The 25,293-nt window shown below is 41.2% G+C and overlaps 1 protein-coding gene across 1 annotated transcript; it reads left to right on the plus strand.

Moving 5' to 3' along the window:
• The first annotated feature begins 772 nt into the window (after nt 1-772).
• Nucleotides 773-1,777, plus strand: LOC127119714 (protein CYSTEINE-RICH TRANSMEMBRANE MODULE 9). The gene is made up of 3 exons (XM_051050017.1): nt 773-989; nt 1,074-1,161; nt 1,269-1,777. The coding sequence occupies exons 1-3, from the start codon at nt 872-874 to the stop codon at nt 1,345-1,347; spliced, it is 285 nt and encodes a 94-aa protein (XP_050905974.1). The 5' UTR covers nt 773-871; the 3' UTR covers nt 1,348-1,777.
• The last annotated feature ends 23,516 nt before the right edge of the window (nt 1,778-25,293 follow it).

Below are 25,293 nucleotides of genomic sequence, written 5' to 3' on the forward strand. Positions count from 1 at the left end.
TTCTTCATTATAGTTCTTCATTATATATAGTTGATAATTATATATTTATGTAATTAAGAGAGAGAAATGAAGAGGGAGAGATGGAGGGTGACATGATAAAATTAAATTTAAGTAAACAATGTTATTTATGTAATTCAGAGAGACGAATGGGGAGAGAGAGTAAAAACTACACGTTTCTTCGGATAAATAGTTTGTATTAAAATTAAATTATACAAAAATATATTAATATTTCAACATTTTTATGCAATAAAAAAAACGGATATATGAATGAAAAATGAAATTGTATTTGAAATTTGTTATCCGATTTTTGCGTCTTCCCTACATATAGTAGAGATGAAATAACTAACTTGTTTTTAGTTAGGAGTGAGTTGTGAAGAGCCTTACACTTGAGATCTTTAACAATCACTAGAATAATCATCGGCATGCATTAGAAAGATTATGAAAACTTATTAGAATTGGTACGGTCGACTTAAATCCACCCGGATCGATCTAGTCGGTCCAGAACAAAAAGTATTTTGATGGTGCATAGACAATTTGAAATGGAACATAGCTGAATGAAATGGAATTCAACTTTTGAATATTTCATCATAAAATAATTTTTTCTTTATTATTCCATTCAAATTAAAAAATACAACAAATGATAAAAATAATGAAATGCTATCTCATTTTATTCTATATCAACAAAAACGTTACTTTAAAAAAACAAGGATGAAAAGATACAACTTATTAATGAAAAAAAAAGGATAACCAAGTCATTTATGTCAGGTCATATTTGTAAGGCCATAGAATGAGACTTTGGATAAAATTGAAGTTTCAACAAAAATGAGTATCCTTTGACGCGTAGAAGAAATCAAGATTGAAGAAAAACATTATGGCTAACTGTAAAAGACAACCACACTGGTGGTTGGCTCTTTATTCAAGTGCATATATAGTTGCCAAAAACAATACTCACTTGTCAGAAATGAATGCCAATCCCAACTCTGCCAAAGGTAACTTTTTCATGTTTCTTCTCTTCATACACACAAGTTAGATAAATCATGCTCTTAATTTGAGTGAACGTTTCTCGTTAGCAGGGTATGATGAAGCCCCCCCAGCAATGGCACCACCTCAATATGCTCTTCCACCACCCAAAAGTCACAGTACTGAATTCTTTGAGTTCTGGTCAGTCTAAAAATCTCAATAACCAAAGAGTTTTGATTTTGTTTTGTTCATGTTCTTTTCAACATTTCTAACCTTTTTTCTTTTTTGTTTTCTGTTTTCTGTTTCAGTATTACAGCTCTATGTTGTTGTTGCGTCTTAGATGGCTGTTTCTGTGACCCTTCAATCTTATGTATGAGCTGCTGCTAGATCATGCTTCAAGCTACCATTAGTTAATATCGTCATTTGATATTTAATGCAATGTGGAAAAACAACAACTATATGCTCCCTTAATTATCAATTTGGATTTGAATTGAAATGTGCAAATGTAACATTAACAAGTAATGTTTTGCAGTAGTTTCTTCTTTTAATTCTTGAGTAATATTTGCTCCATTGAACATATTCTCGTGTTCCTTTGGCTACTTCCAATCACTCGATTTACTGTCAAACGCAAAACCTTAATTAAAGTATCTTTTTAATATTTGGGTTTCAGAATTAGGCTCACTATAGGAATTTTTTGTTTCATGAGACAAAGGGTTTGCCAAAGATAGTTGGGTTTCAGTGAGTGCCTTAGTCATAGGGGCTTTTAACTATCTATTGCTCTAATTATAAAAACTAAAAGAATAAATTTGTTTGAGTTTGAGGTAACACTCACTACCCTGGCGTTATTTTCGAGGAGGATGAGAAGTATTGATTTCCCTCTATTAGATGAGCGAGCATGTGTCAATTATGAGTTATTACTTTTACAAATTTGAGGAGACAAATATTGACGGTATCCAATTTTTGGAGCAATTGTGTGTCCTGAGAGTTAGGGAATCGATGGAATGTGAAGAAGATAAACCAATGTTTGATAGTTATTTGTGTAAGTGTGCCTTTATACTTGCTTTCTCGCAATTTATTTTTCATGTTCTAACTCTTTGGATGTTATTCTTTGTATAAAGGATGACTTCGTTGCCAGTATCTCAAACTGTTGTACGAAAAATAACTCGTTATAATCTTGTCAACAAAAATACACAATAAAAATACACAATATGGTGAGTGTAATCATAGTATCCATAAGGATTGTGTGTATCCTCGAATCATCTATCCCTAGAAGTGAGAGTGCATATAACTAATCCTTTTATTATCTTTAGTTTTTATGGCCTCCTAGGTACTGACATATAGGTCACCCTATAACCGAAAATCATGTATATATTAGCACTAACCTCTCACGTATTAAGAGGGAAAGCAATATCTTCATCAATAAGAGATTGATCATCAAAATTGGATGAAGCATTATGGGCCTAATGCACAATATTCAAATCTCTTATAGGTCTGACACCTTTTCGAATGCTATACAAAAAGTCTTGTCATCTTCCATTTGAGTTAGAGGACAAAGCCTATTAAGCACTAAAATTTATGAATGATGACCTATCAGTAACAAGGAAAAGGGAAAGTACGACTACACAAGATGGATAATTGAGAAATCAACCATATGAATCAATCAAACTATATAAAGAAAAGGTAAAGAAATAGCATGGTCAAAGTTTGATAATAAAAATGAAAAAGGAAAATTTTCAAAAAAGAAACTCAAGCAGTAGTGATGCAAGAAAAGAAAGAAAAAATGATTTGACAAAAATTAAAGTAAAAAATAAAAAAAACTAGAATACAAATACAAAAGGGCACCAAAGTGAATGGTTGTAAGAAAGTAGAAATAAAGAACGAGAAATATGTGAAAAAGAAATATTGTACGCTCTATTATCTTTAGGCTTTTGAATCCAAAGAAAAACCAATATTTTTTGTAACCCCAACTACGTTACAACCTAAAGAAAGACCTTAGTGATCCATGCCTGATGATATATCTTACGATAATGGAGAGACGAAATACAAAGTATTACTATAGTATTTGAATTATTTGAATATCTTATGGAAATACTAACCATTGAGAGATACTCAATGAGATCACGATCCTGATGAATGATCAATTATTGACTTTGACTTATTTTAAAAATCTTACTTTTGTCAAGAAAAATATTAATCTATATGTTATAGTTCATGGATAGTCATGATATTGATTATGAACTTGCATTTTAAAAAGAACATCATGTCGTAAATACAATTTCAAAAAACTCTCGGTCTGAAGTCAGTTAACTGAAACATGCAACAATTTTTGGAATCATCTGATAATTTAGTTTGAGGACAAATAAAATGGTATGTTGGAGAAAGTTGATAAGTTATAGATTGTTAAATACGTAGGAACATATCTTGAGTAATTTCTTCTTTTAATTCTTGAGTAATATTTGCTCCATTAAACATATTCTCGTGTTCCTTCTTTTTGGGGTAGGTGTTCCCTTTACCGGGTTCGCGGCTTAGGTCATGAAAGTTATCAACGCCGCCTTTCTCAGCTACATCCAAACTAAGCTATACATGTTTGTTTTAAATTGTTTTCATGATATGTCGATTTCTCTAAAAAAATTAAAAATTTGAAAAATACCCCCATAGGAAGTTTGCCTGCAGATGATTTAGATAGTGATATGAAAAAGTTGAAAATGCATGAAACCACAAAAAATAGGTTGACTATAAAAGGCCAGAGATCAAAAGTTATGCGAAAAAAGGTTTTGTTCTCTTTCGCTCCATTCATAATTAATGTCTAGCTATATATGAAAAATAGCATGATTATGAATTCTTTTCTTTATTCAAAGTTTGATTTTTTATCCTACGATTTAGAGAAAATATATTGAAATAGGTCAGAAATCATAAAGCCTACCAAAGTAAGAAGTGTGCAACCTCGTGTTTTACAAAATAATGAGAGTAGTCATGTATAATAACTAACTAGATTTTGCACCACTCTTGCTAATTACTTGATATGTTTGAAATTTATGGAAAGGATCGAGATATAGTTTGTATTGAGTGAAAAAATTACTTGACCTAAAATCCTACCTAGTGAGGGTGAGAATCCTTTGACAAACCCCTTTGAGCCATACAATAAAATGTTTTTGTTTTTCAAAATTACAACCCTTAGCCAAAAGTTGAAAAGAAAATCAATATTCACTACATTATCTTAAGGATATTAGAGTAAGAAAAAATCAAGGGTATTGTAAAACCAAAAGTTAGAGAGAAAAATGAAAAAGGAAAATTTTCAAAAAAGAAACTCAAGCAGTAGTGATGCAAGAAAGGAAAGAAAAAAATGATTTGACAAAAATTAAAGTAAAAAATAAAAAAGACTAGAATACAAAAGACAAAAGGGCACCAAAATGAATGGTTGTAAGAAAGTAAAAATAAAGAAGGAGAAATATGTGAAAAAGAAATATTGTACGCTCTATTATCTTTAGGCTTTTGAATCCAAAGAAAAACCAATATTTTTTGTAACCCCAACTACGTTACAACCTAAAGAAAGACCTTAGTGATCCATGACTGATGATATATCTTACGATAATGGAGAGACGAAATACAAAGTATTACTATAGTATTTGAATTATTTGAATATCTTATGGAAATACTAACCATTGAGAGATACTCAATGAGATCACGATCTTGATGAATGATCAATTATTGACTTTGACTTATTTTAAAAATCTTACTTTTGTCAAGAAAAATATTAATATATATGTTATAGTTCATGGATAGTCATGATATTGATTATGAACTTGCATTTTAAAAAGAACATCATGTCGTAAATACAATTCCAAAAAACTCTCGGTCTGAAGTCAGTTAACTGAAACATGCAACAATTTTTGGAATCATCTGATAATTTTGTTTGAGGATAAATAAAATGGTAAGTTGGATAGAGTTGATAAGTTCTAGATTTATGTTAAATATGTCGGCACGTATCTTCTTATTCTTAAATTAATTATCACACCCCCTCGATTTATCTATAAAAAGTATAGAAACACGTGTTTGGACTTTTCTTGTATGCATTTACCAAAAATGGGCGAAAAGAATAGGAAAACCACAAATTAGCATGAAGAAATCAGGAAAAAGCATAACCATGAAGAATCAAAGATCAATAGGCCCCATTTAAAGGCACACTATTTAAAGGCACACTGGGTGTAGTGTAGGGTTAGGTGGAAACACGTGGTGCAAGTACTTCTTGGTGAAGCAAGGTTTAGCGCGCTAGTCGAAGGGGTAATGCATTGGGAAAGTAAAGGCAACCAAGGACACGTGGAAGACATGCAAGCATTGATTTCTAAATAAGAAAATTTGGCAGATCAGGGTGGTAGAGCAGGGTAGGTGCGTTGGGCAAGAAAATAGTACGTCCAACTCCAGGCTCAGAAATTTGCCTATAAATAGAAGTTTTTAATTCAGTGTGAAGAGATTTTTGGTGGATCGGAGGAGTACATAACTGGACTAGGTTTATTATGGTCTACAACAGGAGGATAAAAAAGGAAGTATAAATGAAAAAGCACTGCTCATGTGACATGGTAGATCTCTTTTCCGAATTCGACGTCTCTAGAAAGGGTAGCTATTATGCTAACCATGTGTAAGCGTAGCTAAAATTTCTATTATTGAGATTAGATATAGTCATTATATTCATGTACTAAATAGGTCATAATATTATATGTAAATATACTTATGTTGTAATATTGATGACTATTTAATCTTAATGCTTGTTTTAGTTTTACAACCTAAAACATGTTTTCATAGTGGGACATGACAAAGAAATGTGCTTCTCATTACTAGATCCAAGAAAAAAATACTTATTGAGTACTAAGCCTAGACATAGGCATAATATAAATATCCATATGCATTGTAGCAGGATCGGTGTGGAGTATCGCTCCTTTGAGAATGTTGAGACTTAATGCTCTGTGTGGGATAATAGTAACATATATTATTCTATTGGGTAATGCATTGATCTCATGACATGGAGACCGAAAGAAGATACATATAAGGGTAAACGGTGGTAGTATTATACGCTGAGAAAAAGATCTTATTACTGACCTATGGATGTGCGTGACAGATATGTAGTGATTAAATTACCTCATTAAGCATTCTCAGTGTTAACACCGACATCTCCAACTTTACTTTTTGTCATTTTTTGTGTGTTATTTACGTTTGTGCATCACAACAAACACAACTTTTTTTTCTTGCTTAATATGATAAATCTCTTCTACACTGTCTTTAAAACCACTAGTCACTATGGAAACGATAATTGTAAAACTTACTTTTGCTGCTAACGCAACAAAATGGCAGCATTGCAGGGGCCCAATGCTAATATTTAAAGATAAAGGCATAGTTTATTATCTTAAGTACGTGTATATTTGTGAATAACTGTATATTTTGTTTATAATCAGTAACCTATTAACTTTTAGAAGTACATCTGATTTTTTCTAGTTTATACGAAGTAAGGTTTATGTTGAACAACTCTTATTCGATCCGGAAATCAAAATAACCGCATACAAAACTGATTTAGGATTAATAATGTGTAAATAAATATGATTTGCCCATATGATACTAAAATAATACACGCGTGTAAGACCCCAATTTTGACCCTAAGATCAATCATGCTATCTCATCATTTACATTGACTTTGGGATCACACCTTGGCATCCTCCTTACCCCTCATTCATTGGGTTTACATTGGGAGAGATCACCAAGCACATTTTATTGTATCATAATTTATTTTTCTTTGTTTACTAACCAAAATACCAAAATTATGTCTATGTATAACTTTGTTTCTTTTGTAGGTAGTGTGTGCATCCACCAATGCCTCATCAAGCTCACAACTAAGGTTTGAGACCCTCAGTGCAAGGAAATCAATCAAGAGATGGTTCACAATGGTTCTATACATCATATATGGATCCCCATTGTCGCAACCTGAAAAATACAGTGCGCGAAAAAACAACCGACGAAAGAAAAAGACAGAAGAGTCGCCACCGTGCGTTATTTATCCCAAAAGGGGGGGAAAGGAAACGCTCGAAGTAAACCTGGAAAAAGGAAAGGACAAGACGGGGTCTCGCAACCAAATCTTGGGTTCGGGAGTCTGTTATGCGAAGGGAAGGTATTAGCACCCCTACGCATCCGTAGTACTCTACGAGATCCACTTTTGTAGTTCTCGTCTAAAGGGTGTGAGTTTTTCTAATGTACTATTTACTAAAAAAGGGGGGTTAAAGGAAAATGACTCGCACGGATGTCGCATCCGTTGCATACGTATCTCATCTGAATATGAGAATCAGAGTCTTCGTAGCTCGGCTGACCTATGGGTTGGGGGGATGTGTGCTCGCTAAGACATCGCGTCTTATGCCTACGTATCTCATCTGGAATGAGAATCAGAGCAGGCCGTAGTTCGGCTAACTACGGGGTTATGGATTGGGTCTTGGACGAACGACGTCACTACGCAATCTACCGGATGCTCGACCTTCGGAGACTTACTCGCCTGTAGTAGAAGGAGTAAACGTGCGTTGAGGTGTTTGCGTTTTAGGAACGCTCATGCAAAAAGGAAGTCCTAGGCGAAGGAACAGTGCTACCTTAATTGGCATGCAGACGGGAGACTATACGAAGCCTCGCATCCTACGGGGGGAACGATCACACCACACAAAACATGTATCTTAAAGTAAAATGCCACCAAGGGGCTCAAACATTGCCTCCTATTGAGGTCTTCCAGCTAAGAAAGCGGCAAAATAAGGGGAAGAAGTAAAAGTACCACACGGATAAAGATCCGAAGCTACAACGATTAAAGGATAAGCAACCCTGAGATCCTCCCAAGCTAACACCATAAAAGAAAACCAATCAGTACGGGTAATCGGAATAAACCTCCGGATGGTATCCCTGCAAGAGTATGTGAGCCCTCACGAAAACTCAACAGAAAGGTTAGACAAACAAGATGAAATCCAGAGAAAACAATTCCATGGCAACACAAAGACAGGTTAGAACAAAACAGAACAAAAAGAGCGAATGCTGTCATATTCGCGACTGCATCGCCTAGCGAAAGCTTAGCGAAGCTTCGCTGCGTGCTCGCCTAGCGAAGCGGCTAGCGAGCGCCTGCGGGTTTCGGGTTTCTCATTGATAACAGTCTGATGTTAAGGATTCCAAACCCTATGGCATTCATCTCAGAAACGAAATTATTAAACATTCAAGGCATTATTCACATATTCATACACAAATATAAACCCGTGGGCAAAACCTGATGTTACCTCATACATTCATAGTATTCAAATTCAAGGCATAAAGTAAGAGGAACAAAGGCATACCTGATGAGAGACCGATTGGAATTGAACGACACGGCTGGATTGGCAAGGTATCGTTAGGGTTTACGTGAGGCGGAGTGAACTTCTCAGGGCTGCCTGAAGGTCGCTGCAGAGTAGTTCCTAGGTTTCCTTTCTCTCAAGATCTTTCTCCAAATGAAACTCCAAGTCTATTTCCCCGTGTCCAATCCTCTACTGAAACTCTTATATTTATAGCTGATTTTCGTGGACTTGTGGGCTTAGAATGAGGTCAGCTCAAGCCCAAAGCTTTTCTGTTATTTCCTGAAATGCGCGCCCTTCGCTTAGCGAAGGATCTGCTCGCCTAGCGAGCATGACAGTGCTCTTCGCTAGGCGAAGCATCTGCTCGCCTAGCGAGCATGACAGCTCAGCAGCAGATTCTTGCTTTTCCCAGCTTGGCGATTTGTACGGTGAATAGGCCCCATTTGGTCCTGTTGGTAGTACCTCAAGTCTTTTCCTTGTGTTGACTGATCATTTGAATAAAACCCACAAAGTGTCCTGGATGATGTTCAAGCTTCTTGGAGCTAATTCTGATTGACATGATGCAATGTAATATGAAATACTAAATGGCCTAAAAATGAATGCATGAATGAGGAGGGCAAATTTTAGGGTGTTACAGCTGCCCCTATTCAATCAACTGGAGACCTGGAAAGAAGATAGCAGCGGCCTCTGTGCTTTCGAGGTATCAAGGGATTGAATACAATAAAAGCCCAAAAATTTGCACTGAAGTGAAGTGAAGTAACAATGCCTATCAGGATCGGCAAAGAAGTGGTCCCGAGGGAAGAGCCCGTCTGGTACGGTGATAGTCAGTCTGAATACCGAAAAAAGAATGTTGACCTCGATACCAAAATAAATGGTAACACAAAAAAATAGCCATGGCCTGAATGCCACTCATCAGTCTGAATACTGGAAATGACTTCGATCTGAACATCGGGAGATATGAGATTATTAGTATCGGTCTGAACACCGAGAAGCTGGCCTGAATGCCACAAGTTGCATCGACCTGAACGTCGGAAACTTCTTCGATCTGAACATCGGAAAATTGACCTGAACGCCACTTCGGTCTGAATACCGGAAATCTGGCATGAACGCCACTTCGATCTGAATATCGGAAATTTGGCCTGAACGCCACTTCGGTATGAATACCGGAAATCTGGCCTGAATGCCACTTCGATCTGAATATCGGAAAATCTGGCCTGAATGCCACTTCGATCTGAATATCGGAAATTTGGCCGGAATGCCACTTCGATCTGAATATCGGAAAATCTGGCCTGAATGCCACTTCGATCTGAATATCGGAAAATTTGGCCTGAATGCCACTTCGATCTGAATATCGGAAACTCTGGCCTGAATGCCACTTCGATCTGAATATCGGAAAATCTGGCCTGAATGCCACTTCGATCTGAATATCGGAAAATCATGCCTGTCAGCATCGGCAGAAATAGGGAACGATAATAGAGGCGGCGCATGGGCCAATGACACTTGCTGGGGATAATAAAGGTAAGTCATGAACAATCTTCAGTCTGAGTACTGGAAACAACTTCTGGCTTACCACTTGGGATACCGAGAATGTTTTATGCTTACATGCGTATGTTTGAATTTTTCAATGGCGTACTGCTCCATGAAAATGGAAATGCTACGCGATTTGGAAGGATGCGATGCGATATGATTCTACATGCAGGGATGCGAAATGCTGGGTAGAATGCCAAGCTGAGGCGAGGGGATCTGTTGGGGAAATGATCCGCCACACGGTCTTCTAGCAATGACGAAGTCCCGAGATTCTGACTGGGGAGAGAACGACACTGAAAACCTGCTGTTGGGGAAAGCGACGGTGGTTCTGGCAACCACGATCTGTGAGAGATGACGACTCAGCAGGGGAAGCAAACACCGATACGGTACCGAGATTCTGCTTCAAAGAAAGAGACCATGGATTTGGCATTGGGATTATCGATCTGGCATCGAATTCTGAGGAGCAGCCGCTTCTGCCGGGAAGATACAGTCTGGCACTGTCAACTCCGCTGGGGACATATAGTCTGGCACTGCCAACTCTACTGGGGAGTGTATGTCCTGAAACAAACGCTTGGGGAAGTACAATGGTGAGAACCTGCTGGGGATTGAAGAATCCAACACTCTAATCAGTTCTGCAGGGATAAGACACCGGATCCGTCTGTTGGCGACTTCACTGGGGAAGATATTCACGATCATCTGTAGGGGATTTTAAGGAAATGCCCCGAGGGTATCTGTTCTAAATAGACGGTCCAAAGCACTTAAAATTTACAGCAATTTTAAATGTTTATTAAGCATGTACCTGTAAAGCCCTTATGTGTCACGATGCAATGTTTATCGAAAATTCGGACGTTATTTTTGCAAACAAAACAGTAAAATGAAAATGAAAACAGAGATATACTGAATAACATGATTTTATTGATTGAATGGCCTCTGAATAGGCATCTACATCGGGAAGCAATCCCTGGAAAGAGGTAATCGCACAAAAGATAAAGACAGAAATTAATCTAATGGCAATGTGAAATGGATTTCTATTGGGTTCCAATTCTGCTATGACTTGCCCGTCTTCAAGATCCTCCAGATGATCAGCCTTCTGAAAAGGTGATTGGACTGTTTCCTACCTTTCGAAAATTTCCAGTCATCGACATGAGATGAGATTCAGAACTAAACTCAGAACACAGTCATTCGCTTAATCCCTAACTTTTTCCTGGATCGCCCTTTTCGGGTTTTCAATCCACCGGGATACCCATTTTTGCCTAAGTTGCCTTTTCAGGTTTTCAACTTACCGGGTGTACGATCTTTTCATTTTTAATCCCTAATTTTTGCCCGAACCTTTTCATTTTCTTGGTTCCTCGGGATGCCCATTTTTGCCTGGACTATTCTTTTTACTGTCCAGCGGGTCTATTTTATGCGAAGTATTTTTTAACTGCGTCTGAGTTCACAGGGGAAGCGAAGTTTTCACCATCCATAGTTGCAAGTATTAAGGCCCCACCATCAAAAACCTTGGTGACAATATACGGTCCATCATAGTTAGGAGTCCACTTGCCCCTGTGATCTGTCTGAGGAGGAAGGATCCTTTTCAACACTAAATCTCCGACTTGGAAACAACGAGGACGCACTTTCTGATCAAAGGCTCTCTTCATCCGATTCTGATACAACTGCCCATGACAAATGGCTGCCATTCGCTTCTCTTCGATAAGACTCAACTCGTTGAATCTTGTCCGAATCCATTCAGCTTCATCTAACTTGACATCCAACAGGACTCTTAGAGAAGGAATCTCCACTTCAATAGGTAGGACTGCTTCCATACCATACACCAGGGAGTAAGGGGTTGCCCCAATCGACGTACGTACTGAAGTACGGTACCCATGCAAGGCGAAGGGTAGCATCTCATGCCAATCTCTGTACGTGACGACCATCTTCTGCACAATCTTCTTTATGTTCTTATTTGCCGCCTCAACAACGCCGTTCATCTTAGTGCGGTAAGGGGAAGAATTGTGATGCTGAATGTTGAAGTTCTGACACAACTCCTTCATCATTTTGTTGTTGAGATTAGAACCATTATCAGTAATGATTCTTTCGGGAATCTCATAGCGACAAATGATTTCTTTCTTGATAAAACGGGCAACCACATGTCTGGTGACATTCGCGAACGACGCTGCTTCGACCCACTTGGTGAAATAGTCGATGGCAACAAGAATGAAGCGATGCCCATTGGAAGCAGTCGGCTCAATCTTTCCAATCATGTCAATGCCCCACATAGCAAACGGCAACGGCAAAGTCATCACATTCAGAGGATTTGGCGGCACATGCACCTTATCAGCATAAATCTGGCATTTATGACACTTCCGAGCATATTTGAAGCAATCTGATTCCATGGTCATCCAATAATAACCCGCTCTCAACAATTTCTTAGCCATTGCATATCCGCCGGCATGAGTACCGAAGGAACCTTCATGAACTTCCTGCATTAACACGTCCGCCTCGTGTCTGTCCACGCATTTGAGCAAAACCATGTCGAAGTTCCTCTTATACAGCACATCGTCTTTGTTCAAGAAGAAACTGCCTGCCAATCTTCTCAAAGTCTTTCTGTCATTGTTGGATGCCCCTGCAGGGTACTCTTGATTCTTCAGAAAGCACTTGATATCGTGATACCAGGGCTTGTCATCGACTACCAGTTCAGCAGCAAACACATACGCGGCCCTGTCAAGGCGCATCACATCGATCTTGGGAGCATGGTTCCAACGAATTACCTTGATCATGGAGGATAGAGTAGCAAGTGCGTCTGCCATCTGGTTCTCATCACGAGGTATATGATACAACTTTACTGTTGTGAAGAAAGTCAACAGTCTTCTCGTGTAATCTCTGTAGGGGACCAGAGTGGGCTGGAGAGTATTCCAATCACCATTCACTTGATTGATCACCAGAGCTGAATCTCCGAAGATGTCCAGAGTCTTGATTCTCAGATCAATGGCTTGCTCAATACCCAAGATACAGGCCTCGTACTCAGCTTCATTATTTGTGCACTCAAAAGTCAAACGAGCGGTGAAAGGCATGTGGGCACCTTTCGGAGTAGTAATGACAACGCCAATTCCACTTCCTCTAGCATTGACAGCCCCATCAAACAACAAAGTCCACTTTTCGTTTGGATCAGGTCCCTCCTCAACAACTGGCTCTTCACAGTCTTTCATCTTGAGGAACATGATGTCTTCATCTGGAAAATCAAACTTCATCGGCTCATAATCATCAATCGGCTGCTGAGCAAGATAGTCTGACAGAATACTCCCTTTGATGGCTTTCTGGGATGTATACTGGATATCGTACTCTGTCAGTACCATTTGCCAACGAGCCACCCTTCCGGTGAGAGCTGGCTTCTCGAATATGTATTTGATTGGATCCATCTTGGAGATCAGTAGGGTTGTGTGAGACAACATGTATTGTCTCAATCGCTTAGCAGCCCATGCAAGTGCACAACATGTCTTCTCAAGCATTGAGTATCTCGACTCGCAATCTGTGAACTTCTTACTCAAGTAGTAGATGGCATGTTCTTTCCTACCTGTCTTGTCGTGTTGACCGAGAACACAACCCATAGAATTGTCAAGTACTGTCAAGTACATAATCAGCGGTCTCCATGGGACTGGAGGCATAAGGATAGGAGGATTCTGCAAATACTCTTTTATCTTCTCGAAAGCCCTTTGACAATCATCATTCCCCCTGATAGCCTGATCTTTCCTCAGCAATTTGAAAATTGGCTCACACGTGGTTGTTAGGTGAGAGATGAACCTTGTAATGTAGTTCAACCTCCCTAAGAAACCACAGACTTGCTTCTCTGTTCTTGGCTCAGGCATTTCCTGTATTGCTTTCACTTTGTCAGGATCCACCTCAATCCCTTTTCCGCTAACAATAAAACCCAGCAATTTTCCCGATCTCACCCCGAAAGTGCACTTGTTCGGATTAAGTCTCAGTTTGAATTTCCTTAACCGTTCAAACAATTTCTACAGATTCACCAAATGTTCTTCTTCTGTCCGAGATTTGGCAATCATATCGTCCACATAAACCTCGATTTCATGATGAATCATATCATGGAACAGAGTCACCATAGCTCGTTGATATGTTGCTCCGGCATTTTTCAGACCAAACGGCATCACCTTGTAGCAGAATGTGCCCCATGGGGTTATGAAAGTTGTCTTTTCCATGTCCTCTGGTGCCATCTTGATTTGGTTATAGCCAGAAAAGCCATCCATGAAGGAGAATACCGAGAACTGAGCTGTATTATCCACCAAAACGTCGATGTGAGGTAATAGGAAATCATCTTTAGGGCTGGCTCTGTTCAGATCCCGGTAGTCGACACACATCCGCACCTTTCCATCCTTCTTAGGTACTGGGACGATGTTTGCAACCCATGGCGGATAATTGGTGACTGCTAGAAACCCTGCATCCAACTGCTTTTGCACTTCTTCCTTTATCTTGACAGCTATCTCTGGTCTTGTTCTTCTGAGCTTCTGCTTGACCGGAGGACAACCTTCTTTGAGAGGCAAGCGGTGTACCACGATGTCTGTGTCCAGCTCGGGCATGTCCTGATAAGACCAGGCGAAGATGTCAATGTATTCTTGCAGCAATTCAATCAGCCCTTTCTTCACATCATCTCCCAAAGCAGCCCCTATCTTGATTTCTCTCTTGGCGTCCTCGGTGCCGAGATTAATCACTTCAGTAGGCTCTTGAGACGGTTGAATGACCCTTTCTTCCTGTTTTAAGAACCTGGCAAGTTCTTCAGGGAGTTCACAGTCTTCATCACCCTCTTTTTCAGCTTGAAAGATTGGATTTTCAAAGTCGAAGCGAGCCATAGCAGAACCGTTATCAATAGGATCCGGTGACGCGCATCTGCATGAGTGATGGTATGTGCTTATGAGTGTGAAAAGAAAAGAGTGGAAACTAAACAAAACATTGCCATTTTTTTATTTTGAAAAACTGCAAAAATAGAAAGACAGGGAACGAAATATTTGAATGCAAAAAGACGTCCTTTATTTATGATAAAAAATGCAAGTGTCACATAGATGAGCCCTACAATGAGTCATTACGCCCTGGGCGGAACGTAAGACTTGGACATGCATGAATAAACAAAGAAAATTACTCCTTCAGAAAAGTGACTTGGACAATCTCCTCAGAAGACCAATTGTTGATGACTTCACCCGGGATCCTCGGACGCACCCAGTTGTCGATGTCACAATCACTATCCCCACCCTCTTCATTGATTGCTGATACCTGGCCATAATGAAAGATGCCAGCGCTGGAGAAAGTAATCGGCCCCTGATGAGTCTGAAGTGTTGAAGTTGTAGAAGTCAGAGCTGGCTGGTACCCAATCCCGAACTTGTCTTCTTTCATTGGTAACTCCAACAGACGCCCCCAACCGGGAGCAACACCTGAATCCACCACGGCCTGTGCCTGCTTAAAGGATGAGATAGAGGCACCCGCTTTAACCTCTTCCACCGGAGCTGCATCCTTGATTTGAACTGACTCAAAGGCCGGACACAGAGTCTCATGAACTTCACCTTCTACTTCTACATACTTGAATGTAGACAGGTTACTGACCAGGATGTCCTCCTCACCACAGACGGTGATAATTCGTCCGTTGACCGAAAACTTAATCTTCTGATGTAGAGTTGAAGAGACTGCCCCAGCATTATGGATCCAAGGACGACCCAGTAAGCAACTGTAGGAAGGACTGATATCCATCACGTAGAAGACAGTGTTGAAGGTTTGTGATCCAATCAGAATTGGCAATTCTACCTCTCCAAACACCGATCTCTTAGAACCATCGAAGGCTCTCACAATAAGATCTGAAGGTTTCAAGACCAAACCCTCTACTTCTAACCTCGACAGGGCCCTCTTGGGTAGCACATTGAGAGAGGAGCCTGTATCCACCAGAACATGCGATAACACGGTGTCTCTGCATTCCATCGAGATGTGCAGAGCCTTGTTATGATTGCGCCCAGCTGGTGTTAAGTCAAAATCAGTAAAACCTAACCCATTGCTTGCATGCACATTGGCAGCGATCCCTTCTAGTTGGTTCACTGAGATCTCCTGAGGCACATATGCAGCATTAAGAACCTTTAGAAGTGCCTCCCTGTGTGCCTCCGAACACAACAGGAGCGAGAGAATGGATATCTTGGACGGAGTCTGAATCAACTGATCGACTACCTTGTAATCGCTTCTCTTTATGATTCTCAGAAGCTCGTCCACATCCTTTGCAAAAGTGGGCTCAGAACCATCTTGGGGTGCAGAGGTACCCTCATTCACGACTTGCTTGCCTTTGGCTTTCGCCGCAGCATCAACATTATCAGCTTGAGTAATTGGTGGTGAGAACAATCTACCACTCCTGGTGAATCGCCCGATTCCGCCAACATTATCCACTGCGGGACCTTCAACTTCAAGTTCAGGCTTCCGACCCTCTTCTATTTCCAGTGGCCGTTCCACCCTATGATCGTGTGTGTATACACTCGCCCCATAATGCCACAGAATGGCCCTTTCACTGGTGAAAGGTAAAGGACCAGGGGTTGTGATGGTCATAGTAGATTGTCGCACTGGTGGCACGGGTTGCGCTTCTGGCACACTGATCTGATTAGTTGGATAGAAAATAGTGATAGTAGCAACATCACGGTCGTACTCGGAAATCTCATTTATTGAAGCATAAACATCCGAAACATCGGAATCAAGTTCAATTGCATCAGAATCAACCACATAGTTTGGGATATTAGCAACACCATTGGAAAAATTAAATACAGCATTACGAGTTATAGAATCAGCAGGAACAACATCTGTGGATTTTTCAACAGCATCTTCAAACACCTCTTCAGCTACCCCTTCAGCAAACTCTTCGACAGACAAGTCTTCAACTTGGAGGATACCATTGTCAAGCAAGACCTGGATACCCTGCTGCAGCTTCAAGCAACCCTCATCCTGTGTAGCGCAATCCAAACAATCCTTCCCACAACCGGGGAAAACATCGGCCTTCAGCAAGCATCCTTTAATCTCTAACAACGGAGTCTTCAACTTCAACACATCCTTAATGGACTTGGCTTCTCCTTCCAGCATACTAACGTTTGCACCACCATGCTGCGACATGGAATTGTTGACGACATTAGGAGCCGGTGCAAGGTCGATGGATTTTGAATCTATGAGGTCCTGAACTACGTGCTTAAAAGCTTTGCAGTTCTCAATGTTATGGCCAGGTGCCCCAGAGTGGAAGCTACACCTAGCGTTGGCGTCGTAACCCACCGGAAGTCTACCAACAGGAGGAGCCAGAGTGCGCAATTGCACAAGTTGTAGTTGTTGAAGACTAGAAAGCAACTGAGCGTACGATATTGGAAGGGTGTCGAAACGTCGGTCCATCATCCTTTGCCTTTGTTGATAGGCGGGTCTGTTACCCGGTTGTTGCTGCTGTAGGTACTGAGCTGGTTGACGCTGCGGTTGTTGTTGTTGTAGTGGTGCTGCAGCTGGAATGGTCACGACCGCAACATACGGTTGTTGACGATAATCTTGGAAACTGTTCCTTCTAACACCTCTGTTTTGATAGGAAGTCAAAGAATTCACTCCCCCTTCTCTCTGCTTATGCCCTCCAACGAACGACTTTTTTACCCCTGATGAAGATCCACCTCCATTTTGGATCTTGCAGGTCTTCAGGTAATTCTCCACCCTCTCTCCGGTAGAGACCACATCAGCAAAGTTGGAAGCATTGCACCCCACCAGACGCTCCAGATAAGGTCCCGGCAGCGTATTCATGAACATGTTGGCCATTTCCTTTTCCAACATAGGGGGCTGAACACGGGAAGCTGTCTCCCTCCAGCGTTGAGCGTATTCCCTGAAGCACTCATTGCTTTTAAGAGACAGATTCTGAAGTTGAGTTCTGTCCGGCGCCATGTCTGCATTATACTGACACTGCTTTACGAAAGCCTCCGCCAAATCCCTCCAGCAACGAATGTGGGCTATATCCAACCTCATGTACCATTCCAAGGATGCCCCAGCTAGGCTGTCCTGGAAGAAGTACATAAGTAGCTTCTCGTCATCAGAGTATGCAACCATTTTACGGAAATAGACTTGCACGTGAGTTTTGGGGCAAGAGCTGCCATTGTATTTGTCAAATATCGGTACCTTGAATTTCGGTGGCACTCTCACACCTGGGACCAGCCCCAAGTCAGCAACATCTACTCCCAAAGGATTCTGTCCTTCTACTGCCTTCAACCTCTCTTCCAATCTTCTAAACATGGGGTCCATGCCATGGCCCATGCCAAAGTCTTCCTGAAGTAGGGGGAACTGATCGTCCTGATTATCATGAACGGGCTGTTGACCGGAGTTGGCATGCGGGATCGGGGTAGGCCCCGGTCCACTGGGTCCGTTAACCTCTCCAGCTGGAGGATCAGTCAACGTCTCTGGTTGAGTAGTGGCGGGATTCCTCTGCATCAACTGCCTGAGCTCTTGCTGTCCCTGAGCCACCCCTTGAACCACATCCATGAATTGGGTCATGCGGGTCCTCATCTCGGCGAGCTCTGCTTGTACACCTTCCATTGCTCTCTGTTGATTCCTTCGGGTACCGTACCGGTGAATGCCTGAATCAGCTATCCTGCTAGTGGAACACCAAACAATATGAGAACACCGCAGCGGTACCTGTTATGCAAGATATGAATATGTAAATGCAATGCCATGTTTATCAAATCCAAAAGGTATTCTACCCCCTTGATTCCAGTCTCACATCAGGTGAATAGTGCAAGAAGACTGAGTCAAGGATAAACTTCTGAGATCAAGATGCAATAAAGGGAAACCATCATACAAATGAGTTCAAGGAAAGGGGCCTTAGCCAAAAATACATCAAAAGAGGATCTCCACAACAAGCCTGTGGATCATCGCTACATAGCAACAAAGCAGTAAGTAAAGAGAGGAACAAAAAAATCAGGAATCAGCCTCCTGTGTACAACCCATAAGAACTGCTCCTCACTTCATCCAGTAATGCCATCGTGTCGGGGTGATCTGGAGATTCTGTCAAACGCCGGACAAGCAGATTCCTCTTGTGAATGATCCCCTCCAGTTCGTTGATGTGCTCTCTGTAGTAATTCCCATCATCTTCTCCGAATACCTCTTCAAGTCTGGATTTCTTCAAACTTGCCAGCGCCTTGAGTTCTTCAATATGTCCTTGAGCCTCATTGAGTTGATCTGTGATATAGCCATTGGTTGATCGGGCGCGCAGCAGCTCATGGTTCTTCTCCTTCAGCAAAATCTTCAACTTCTCTATCTGACCAGTCAGTTCGGCCACCATCTCCTCCTCCTTTGCCTTCCGAGAAGTTGAAAATGCATCCCATTGCTCTTGCAACCCAGCTAATTTTCCATGAGCATCCATTAACTGTTGCTTGACTCGCCTCAACTCAGAACTGGATGATCCCAAGGCCTTGTCTGTCTTCTTGAAGAAGTCCACCTCCACAGCAAATTTCCTCTCTGCTTCCTTTTGCAATATGACGGCTTCCCCCTTCTGATATTCTGCCTTGTGGAATTGATGCATATAGTCTTGCAACTTCTCCCTTAACTCCGAGTTCTCGGTTTGAAGTCCCTCCATGGCGTTCTTCAATTTGTCATACTCCTCTCGGCTCACCATTATTGACTGCTTAGGAGTAGGTGGATACAAAGGTTCTTCATTAGGAAACGACAGACCAAACTCTTCGATTCTTCCTTGAAGCCACTCTCCATACTGAGGGTAAGTTCTGCAATCCCCTTTTCCAAGCACATTTCTTCCTTTCTTGATCACCTTGAGCCAGGCCTCAGCTGCTTCACGGGATACAGTCAAATCAGGCGAAGAATGGAAAAACAGAGATTCTTCTACATCCTTTTCCAAAGGCGGAGTTCTTAAAGCATATCCAAACTGTCTAACTGCCAGAGAAGGATTATAGTTGATTCCTCCTCTTCTTCCTAACAATGGTACATTTGGGAAATTCCCACAACTATGAATAATATCTGCCCGAAGCAAGCTCCGGTCAGACCACCAAGAAAGATCTTCAGCTCTCAACCCCATCAACCTCTTCGACCAACTCAACGAGTCCTCGACATCAACGAAAGCTCCCGATTTGGGTAGGTGAACTGAACCACTTATAAAACAAAGGCGCACAACAATTCAACAATCCTCCTTTTCTATTCTTATTCATGTGGTGCACTGAATGAAAGAAATCTCCTAGCAAGGTCGGCACTGGATTTCCCAACACGAAGAGGCGTATTGCGTCCATGTCCACCAATTTGGCCACATTAGGGAACAGGACAATCCCATACACATAAAGAGCCAACACAGCATTGAAACCCCTCTGGTCACCATCTTCTAGTTTTTTCTTTGCTTCTCCCAGTAAGAAACTCAGATGAAAACCAATAACTTCTCCCTTCTGACACATATTAGCCTTCAAGACTGATTCCCTCAAATATGTGGTTGAAGCAACCATGCTGAGATTGGGCAGACACTCAGAACTGTAGAATAGCAACTGTGACTTGATAGGAACTCTGAGAAAACTGGCAATCTCCTCCAAAGTAGGGACCAAAATATAATCCGGGAATGTGAAACACCTCAATGGAGGGTCATAGAACTGTAGCAGCGTGAAGAGAGCATCATGTTGATCCTTGGAAAGAACCGTGACGAAACTTAGAATCAAAGTGTAATCCTTTCGGAATCCTTCTAGAGAATCAGGATCCATTAACTTCATCAGTTGTTGGATAGGACCCAGACAAACCACCGGAAACTTGTAGGCGACATGTCTCTTTCTGCCAATATCCATCTTAAGAGGACCAAAAAATCCCCGATTGGAATCAAGAAGAAGATGTAAACCCCCTAGAAATGGATGAACATGTGTTAAATGATATGAATGCAGAATGATGTGAATGCAATGCAGTGGCATGTCAATCAGGATGTATCTGCTTGAACATCTGTCAGGTTGCACTGTCTGAAGAGAAACCCACTGAGGAATATAATACAAGATCAAAGCTCTGCTCCAGAAAACCGGGTTGGTTGGAGGTTAAGGTTTCCTGAATTTAGCCCGCCCCTCACTGGTAGGTTCTAAGAACAGAAGTTCGTCAGCTTCAGCCCCTCAGTCGCGAATAATACGTTTACCACTGAAGGTTTGGCATTATTACGGGATAAAAGACCTCCACTGACTCCCTTCAACAGGACATCCTAATAGCAAGTTCCCAGTCTCGGGGTCCTCGGATTGATCAGCGAGAATACGCCCACCAGAGCTAACATAATCACGTCTCGGAGGAGAGGCCTCGACTGAGTTCTCGGGAAATGGTCACCAGAGTCGACGATTTCTAAAGGAGCATCATGTCGTTACGGAACACCCGTAGGACATAATATATCCAAAAGAAACCTCGTCTGGGTGTGGTTCTTCACGAACGACTTAACGTAGCAACACGCCACGCAAGCCTCATGATTATCCACTCTAAAACCTGTGTGTACACTCAAGCCTAGGTAATGGGCTTATCTCTCATAGAACACCCCATCCCAACAAACAAACAAACAAATCCGACAGATACAACAGATGCATGCAAGCAGGTAAGCAAATAAATGTACAAAAGCATGAACACCTAATAAACAAGAAATCACACCAGCTAGGAGGGACTCGCTTAGGGAAGATGGACCAGCAAGAGGTCAACTTCTTAGTTTCCCCAGCAGAGTCGCCAGTTGCCGCAACCTGAAAAATACAATGCGCGAAAAAACAACCGGCGAAAGAAAAAGACAGAAGAGTCGCCACCGTGCGTTATTTATCCCAAAAGGGGGGGAAAGGAAACGCTCGAAGTAAACCTGGAAAAAGGAAAGGACAAGACGGGGTCTCGCAACCAAATCTTGGGTTCGGGAGTCGGTTATGCGAAGGGAAGGTATTAGCACCCCTACGCATCCGTAGTACTCTACGGGATCCACTTTTGTAGTTCTCGTCTAAAGGGTGTGAGTTTTTCTAATGTACTATTTACTAAAAAAGGGGGGTTAAAGGAAAATGACTCGCACGGATGTCGCATCCGTTGCATACGTGTCTCATCTGAATATGAGAATCAGAGTCTTCGTAGCTCGGCTGACCTATGGGTTGGGGGGATGTGTGCTCGCTAAGACATCGCGTCTTATGCCTACGTATCTCATCTGGAATGAGAATCAGAGCAGGCCGTAGTTCGGCTAACTACGGGGTTATGGATTGGGTCTTGGACGAACGACGTCACTACGCAATCTACCGGATGCTCGACCTTCGGAGACTTACTCGCCTGTAGTAGAAGGAGTAAACGTGCGTTGAGGTGTTTGCGTTTTAGGAACGCTCATGCAAAAAGGAAGTCCTAGGCGAAGGAACAGTGCTACCTTAATTGGCATGCAGACGGGAGACTATACGAAGCCTCGCATCCGACGGGGGGAACGATCACACCACACAAAACATGTATCTTAAAGTAAAATGCCACCAAGGGGATCAAACATTGCCTCCTATTGAGGTCTTCCAGCTAAGAAAGCGGCAAAATAAAGGGAAGAAGTAAAAGTACCACACGGATAAAGATCCGAAGCTACAGCGATTAAAGGATAAGCAACCCTGAGATCCTCCCAAGCTAACACCATCAAAGAAAACCAATAAGTACGGGTAATCGGAATAAACCTCCGGATGGTATCCCTGCAAGAGTATGTGAGCCCTCACGAAAACTCAACAGAAAGGTTAGACAAACAAGATGAAATCCAGAGAAAACAATGCCATGGCAACACAAAGACAGGTTAGAACAAAACAGAACAAAAAGAGCAAATGCTGTCATATTCGCGACTGCATCGCCTAGCGAAAGCTTAGCGAAGCTTCACTGCGTGCTCGCCTAGCGAAGCGGCTAGCGAGCGCCTGCGGGTTTCGGGTTTCTCATTGATAATAGTCCGATGTTAAGGATTCCAAACCCTATGGCATTCATCTCAGAAACGAAATTATTAAACATTCAAGGCATTATTCACATATTCATACACAAATATAAACCCGTGGGCAAAACCTGATGTTACCTCATACATTCATAGTATTCAAATTCAAGGCATAAAGTAAGAGCAACAAAGGCATACCTGATGAGAGACCGATTGGAATTGAACGACACGGCTGGATTGGCAAGGTATCGTTAGGGTTTACGTGAGGCGGAGTGAACTTCTCAGGGCTGCCTGAAGGTCGCTGCAGAGTAGTTCCTAGGTTTCCTTTCTCTCAAGATCTTTCTCCAAATGAAACTCCAAGTCTATTTCCCCGTGTCCAATCCTCTACTGAAACTCTTATATTTATAGCTGATTTTCGTGGACTTGTGGGCTTAGAATGAGGTTAGCTCGAGCCCAAAGCTTTTCTGTTATTTCCTGAAATGCGCGCCCTTCGCCTAGCGAGCATGACAGTGCTCTTCGCTAGGCGAAGCATCTGCTCGCCTAGCGAGCATGACAGCTCAGCAGCAGATTCTTGCTTCTCCCAGCTTGGCGATTTGTACGGTGAATAGGCCCTATTTGGTCCTGTTGGTAGTACCTCAAGTCTTTTCCTTGTGTTGACTGATCATTTGAATAAAACCCACAAAGTGTCCTGGATGATGTTCAAGCTTCTTGGAGCTAATTCTGATTGACATGATGCAATGTAATATGAAATACTAAATGGCCTAAAAAATGAATGCATGAATGAGGAGGGCAAATTTTGGGGTGTTACACCCATGTTCTTATTTATCATTTGGATCAAGAAATCATTAAGAGTTTGAAGCTTGTTTGCCTTGGAAACCCTAATTCATCTAGGTATTCTGTATGACTTCCTTAGCAAGTTTCTTCAACAATTGGTCCAATATATAAAGGGATACTTCATTTAACATCATCTTATGCATATATGATTCTACATGAGTCCCAAAGATCAAACGAACTTCAAGTTTGCAAGTTGGTTCAAAGAGGTTGACCAAAGAAAGTCAACTAGTCAAAACTGGGGTTCCCTAGACCCTATCTCCTACAATTTTTGTCATATGCTAATGATTCCAAGATAAAGGCTACTCCTTATGACATTAAAAACAACTTTAATGTTTAAATCAAGATCTAGTTTTGCATGGAAAGTCATTTTTTATGGTGAAATATTATAGGTCATTTTGTATGTGCCCTAGTTAGGAGGTCAACTTCCAAGGACCATAACTTTCTCAATTGTTATGCTATGAAGGCCATCCAAGTTTCATGATCAAATTAAAGATGTCCTCTCCAACTTTAATTCTTTGATAAATGTCAAATTCAACTTGCAAGGGCATGTGCCAAGAGAAAATATTATAGGTCATTTTGGGCCATTACCATTGAACAATCAATTTTCCTCAACTTCTAAAATTCATAACTCCCACATGACATATACAAATGAGGTCAAATTTTTTACCAAATTGAATAGGATTGAAATAGCTACAACTTTGATGAAGGAATCATTTCCATTTGAAGCTTATAGAAAAAGTTATTCAAGGTGGAAGAAGTGGTCATTTGACTTGGTACTTAGAAAAATTTCAATTATGTTTGATTTCTCAAACTTCCACCTCAAAATTCATCATGATCCAAAGTTAAAATGGAAAAGTGTTCAACATCAAAGTTGCTCCTCTTGATGTCACCTTTCTAAAAATTCCAAGATGACTTCATTTGGACAAGATTTGAGGGACTTGCGCATGGTCCTTTCATAAGTTTGTTTTTGCAAGATTTGAATCCAATTATCCATTTCCTTTTGCGTGCTTACATGTTATTGCTGCAGTATCAATTATGCACGAATTGGAATATGATAGCATCATGAATTGGGCCCAAATCATTACCATGCATCCATGCACCAAAGTTGCTAAAATTGGCAAAGTTTCAAAGTGTGTGAAAAGCAAGTTGCTAGGCTATATATACATGACCATTGTGATCAGAATGAGGATCCCTTCTGCCCAAGCTTAGAAGCCTTGCATCCCTAGCCTCCATTAAAGGATAAACTTGAAGATTTCACTTGAAATCGAGTTTCAATTCTCCTTCTGTTTTGAGATAGAAACTCCAAGAATCCAAGCCTCTCTTTGATCCATTTCACTTCCTACAAACTTTTAGAGTCGAGCCAAGCCAAATTGGAAGCAAGATCAAGCTGAATTGAAGCTACCCGAAGGTGATTTATCTCAAACTTATCTTCTTAGATTCTCCCTCAATTTCAACTATTTTGCTTGATTATTGGTTGTCTGAAGTCCTACCAATATAGGCAATAAGATTGAGTTACTTTGAGGTTAAATCGAAGCAACTCAGATCATGAACCTCAATTTTCAAATCCATCTGGAATTGGATGAAATGAAGGTCAGATTCGAGCTCCTGAGCAATTTTACTTTAAAATAATGTCCTTGTTTTTCATTTTGGTGATGGTTTATGGTGGACCAGTCCGGTGAGGTCCACCAGAGAAGATGACCGAAGTTAGGGCTCTAGTGGTGCGTTGGCACCTTCCAAACCATCATATCCTTT

Source organism: Lathyrus oleraceus, chromosome 2 (genome assembly GCF_024323335.1).
Source record: "Lathyrus oleraceus cultivar Zhongwan6 chromosome 2, CAAS_Psat_ZW6_1.0, whole genome shotgun sequence".
Taxonomy (NCBI): domain Eukaryota; kingdom Viridiplantae; phylum Streptophyta; class Magnoliopsida; order Fabales; family Fabaceae; genus Lathyrus; species Lathyrus oleraceus.

Excerpts from the sequence above, each read along its gene's own strand:
- LOC127119714 (XM_051050017.1), top strand. The coding sequence starts at position 872 with ATGGCTAACTGTAAAAGACAACCACACTGGTGGTTGGCTCTTTATTCA. Across the intron at positions 990-1,073 it reads CAATCCCAACTCTGCCAAAG|GGTATGATGAAGCCCCCCCA; the intron begins GTAACTTTTTCA and ends TCTCGTTAGCAG. Across the intron at positions 1,162-1,268 it reads ACTGAATTCTTTGAGTTCTG|TATTACAGCTCTATGTTGTT; the intron begins GTCAGTCTAAAA and ends TTTCTGTTTCAG.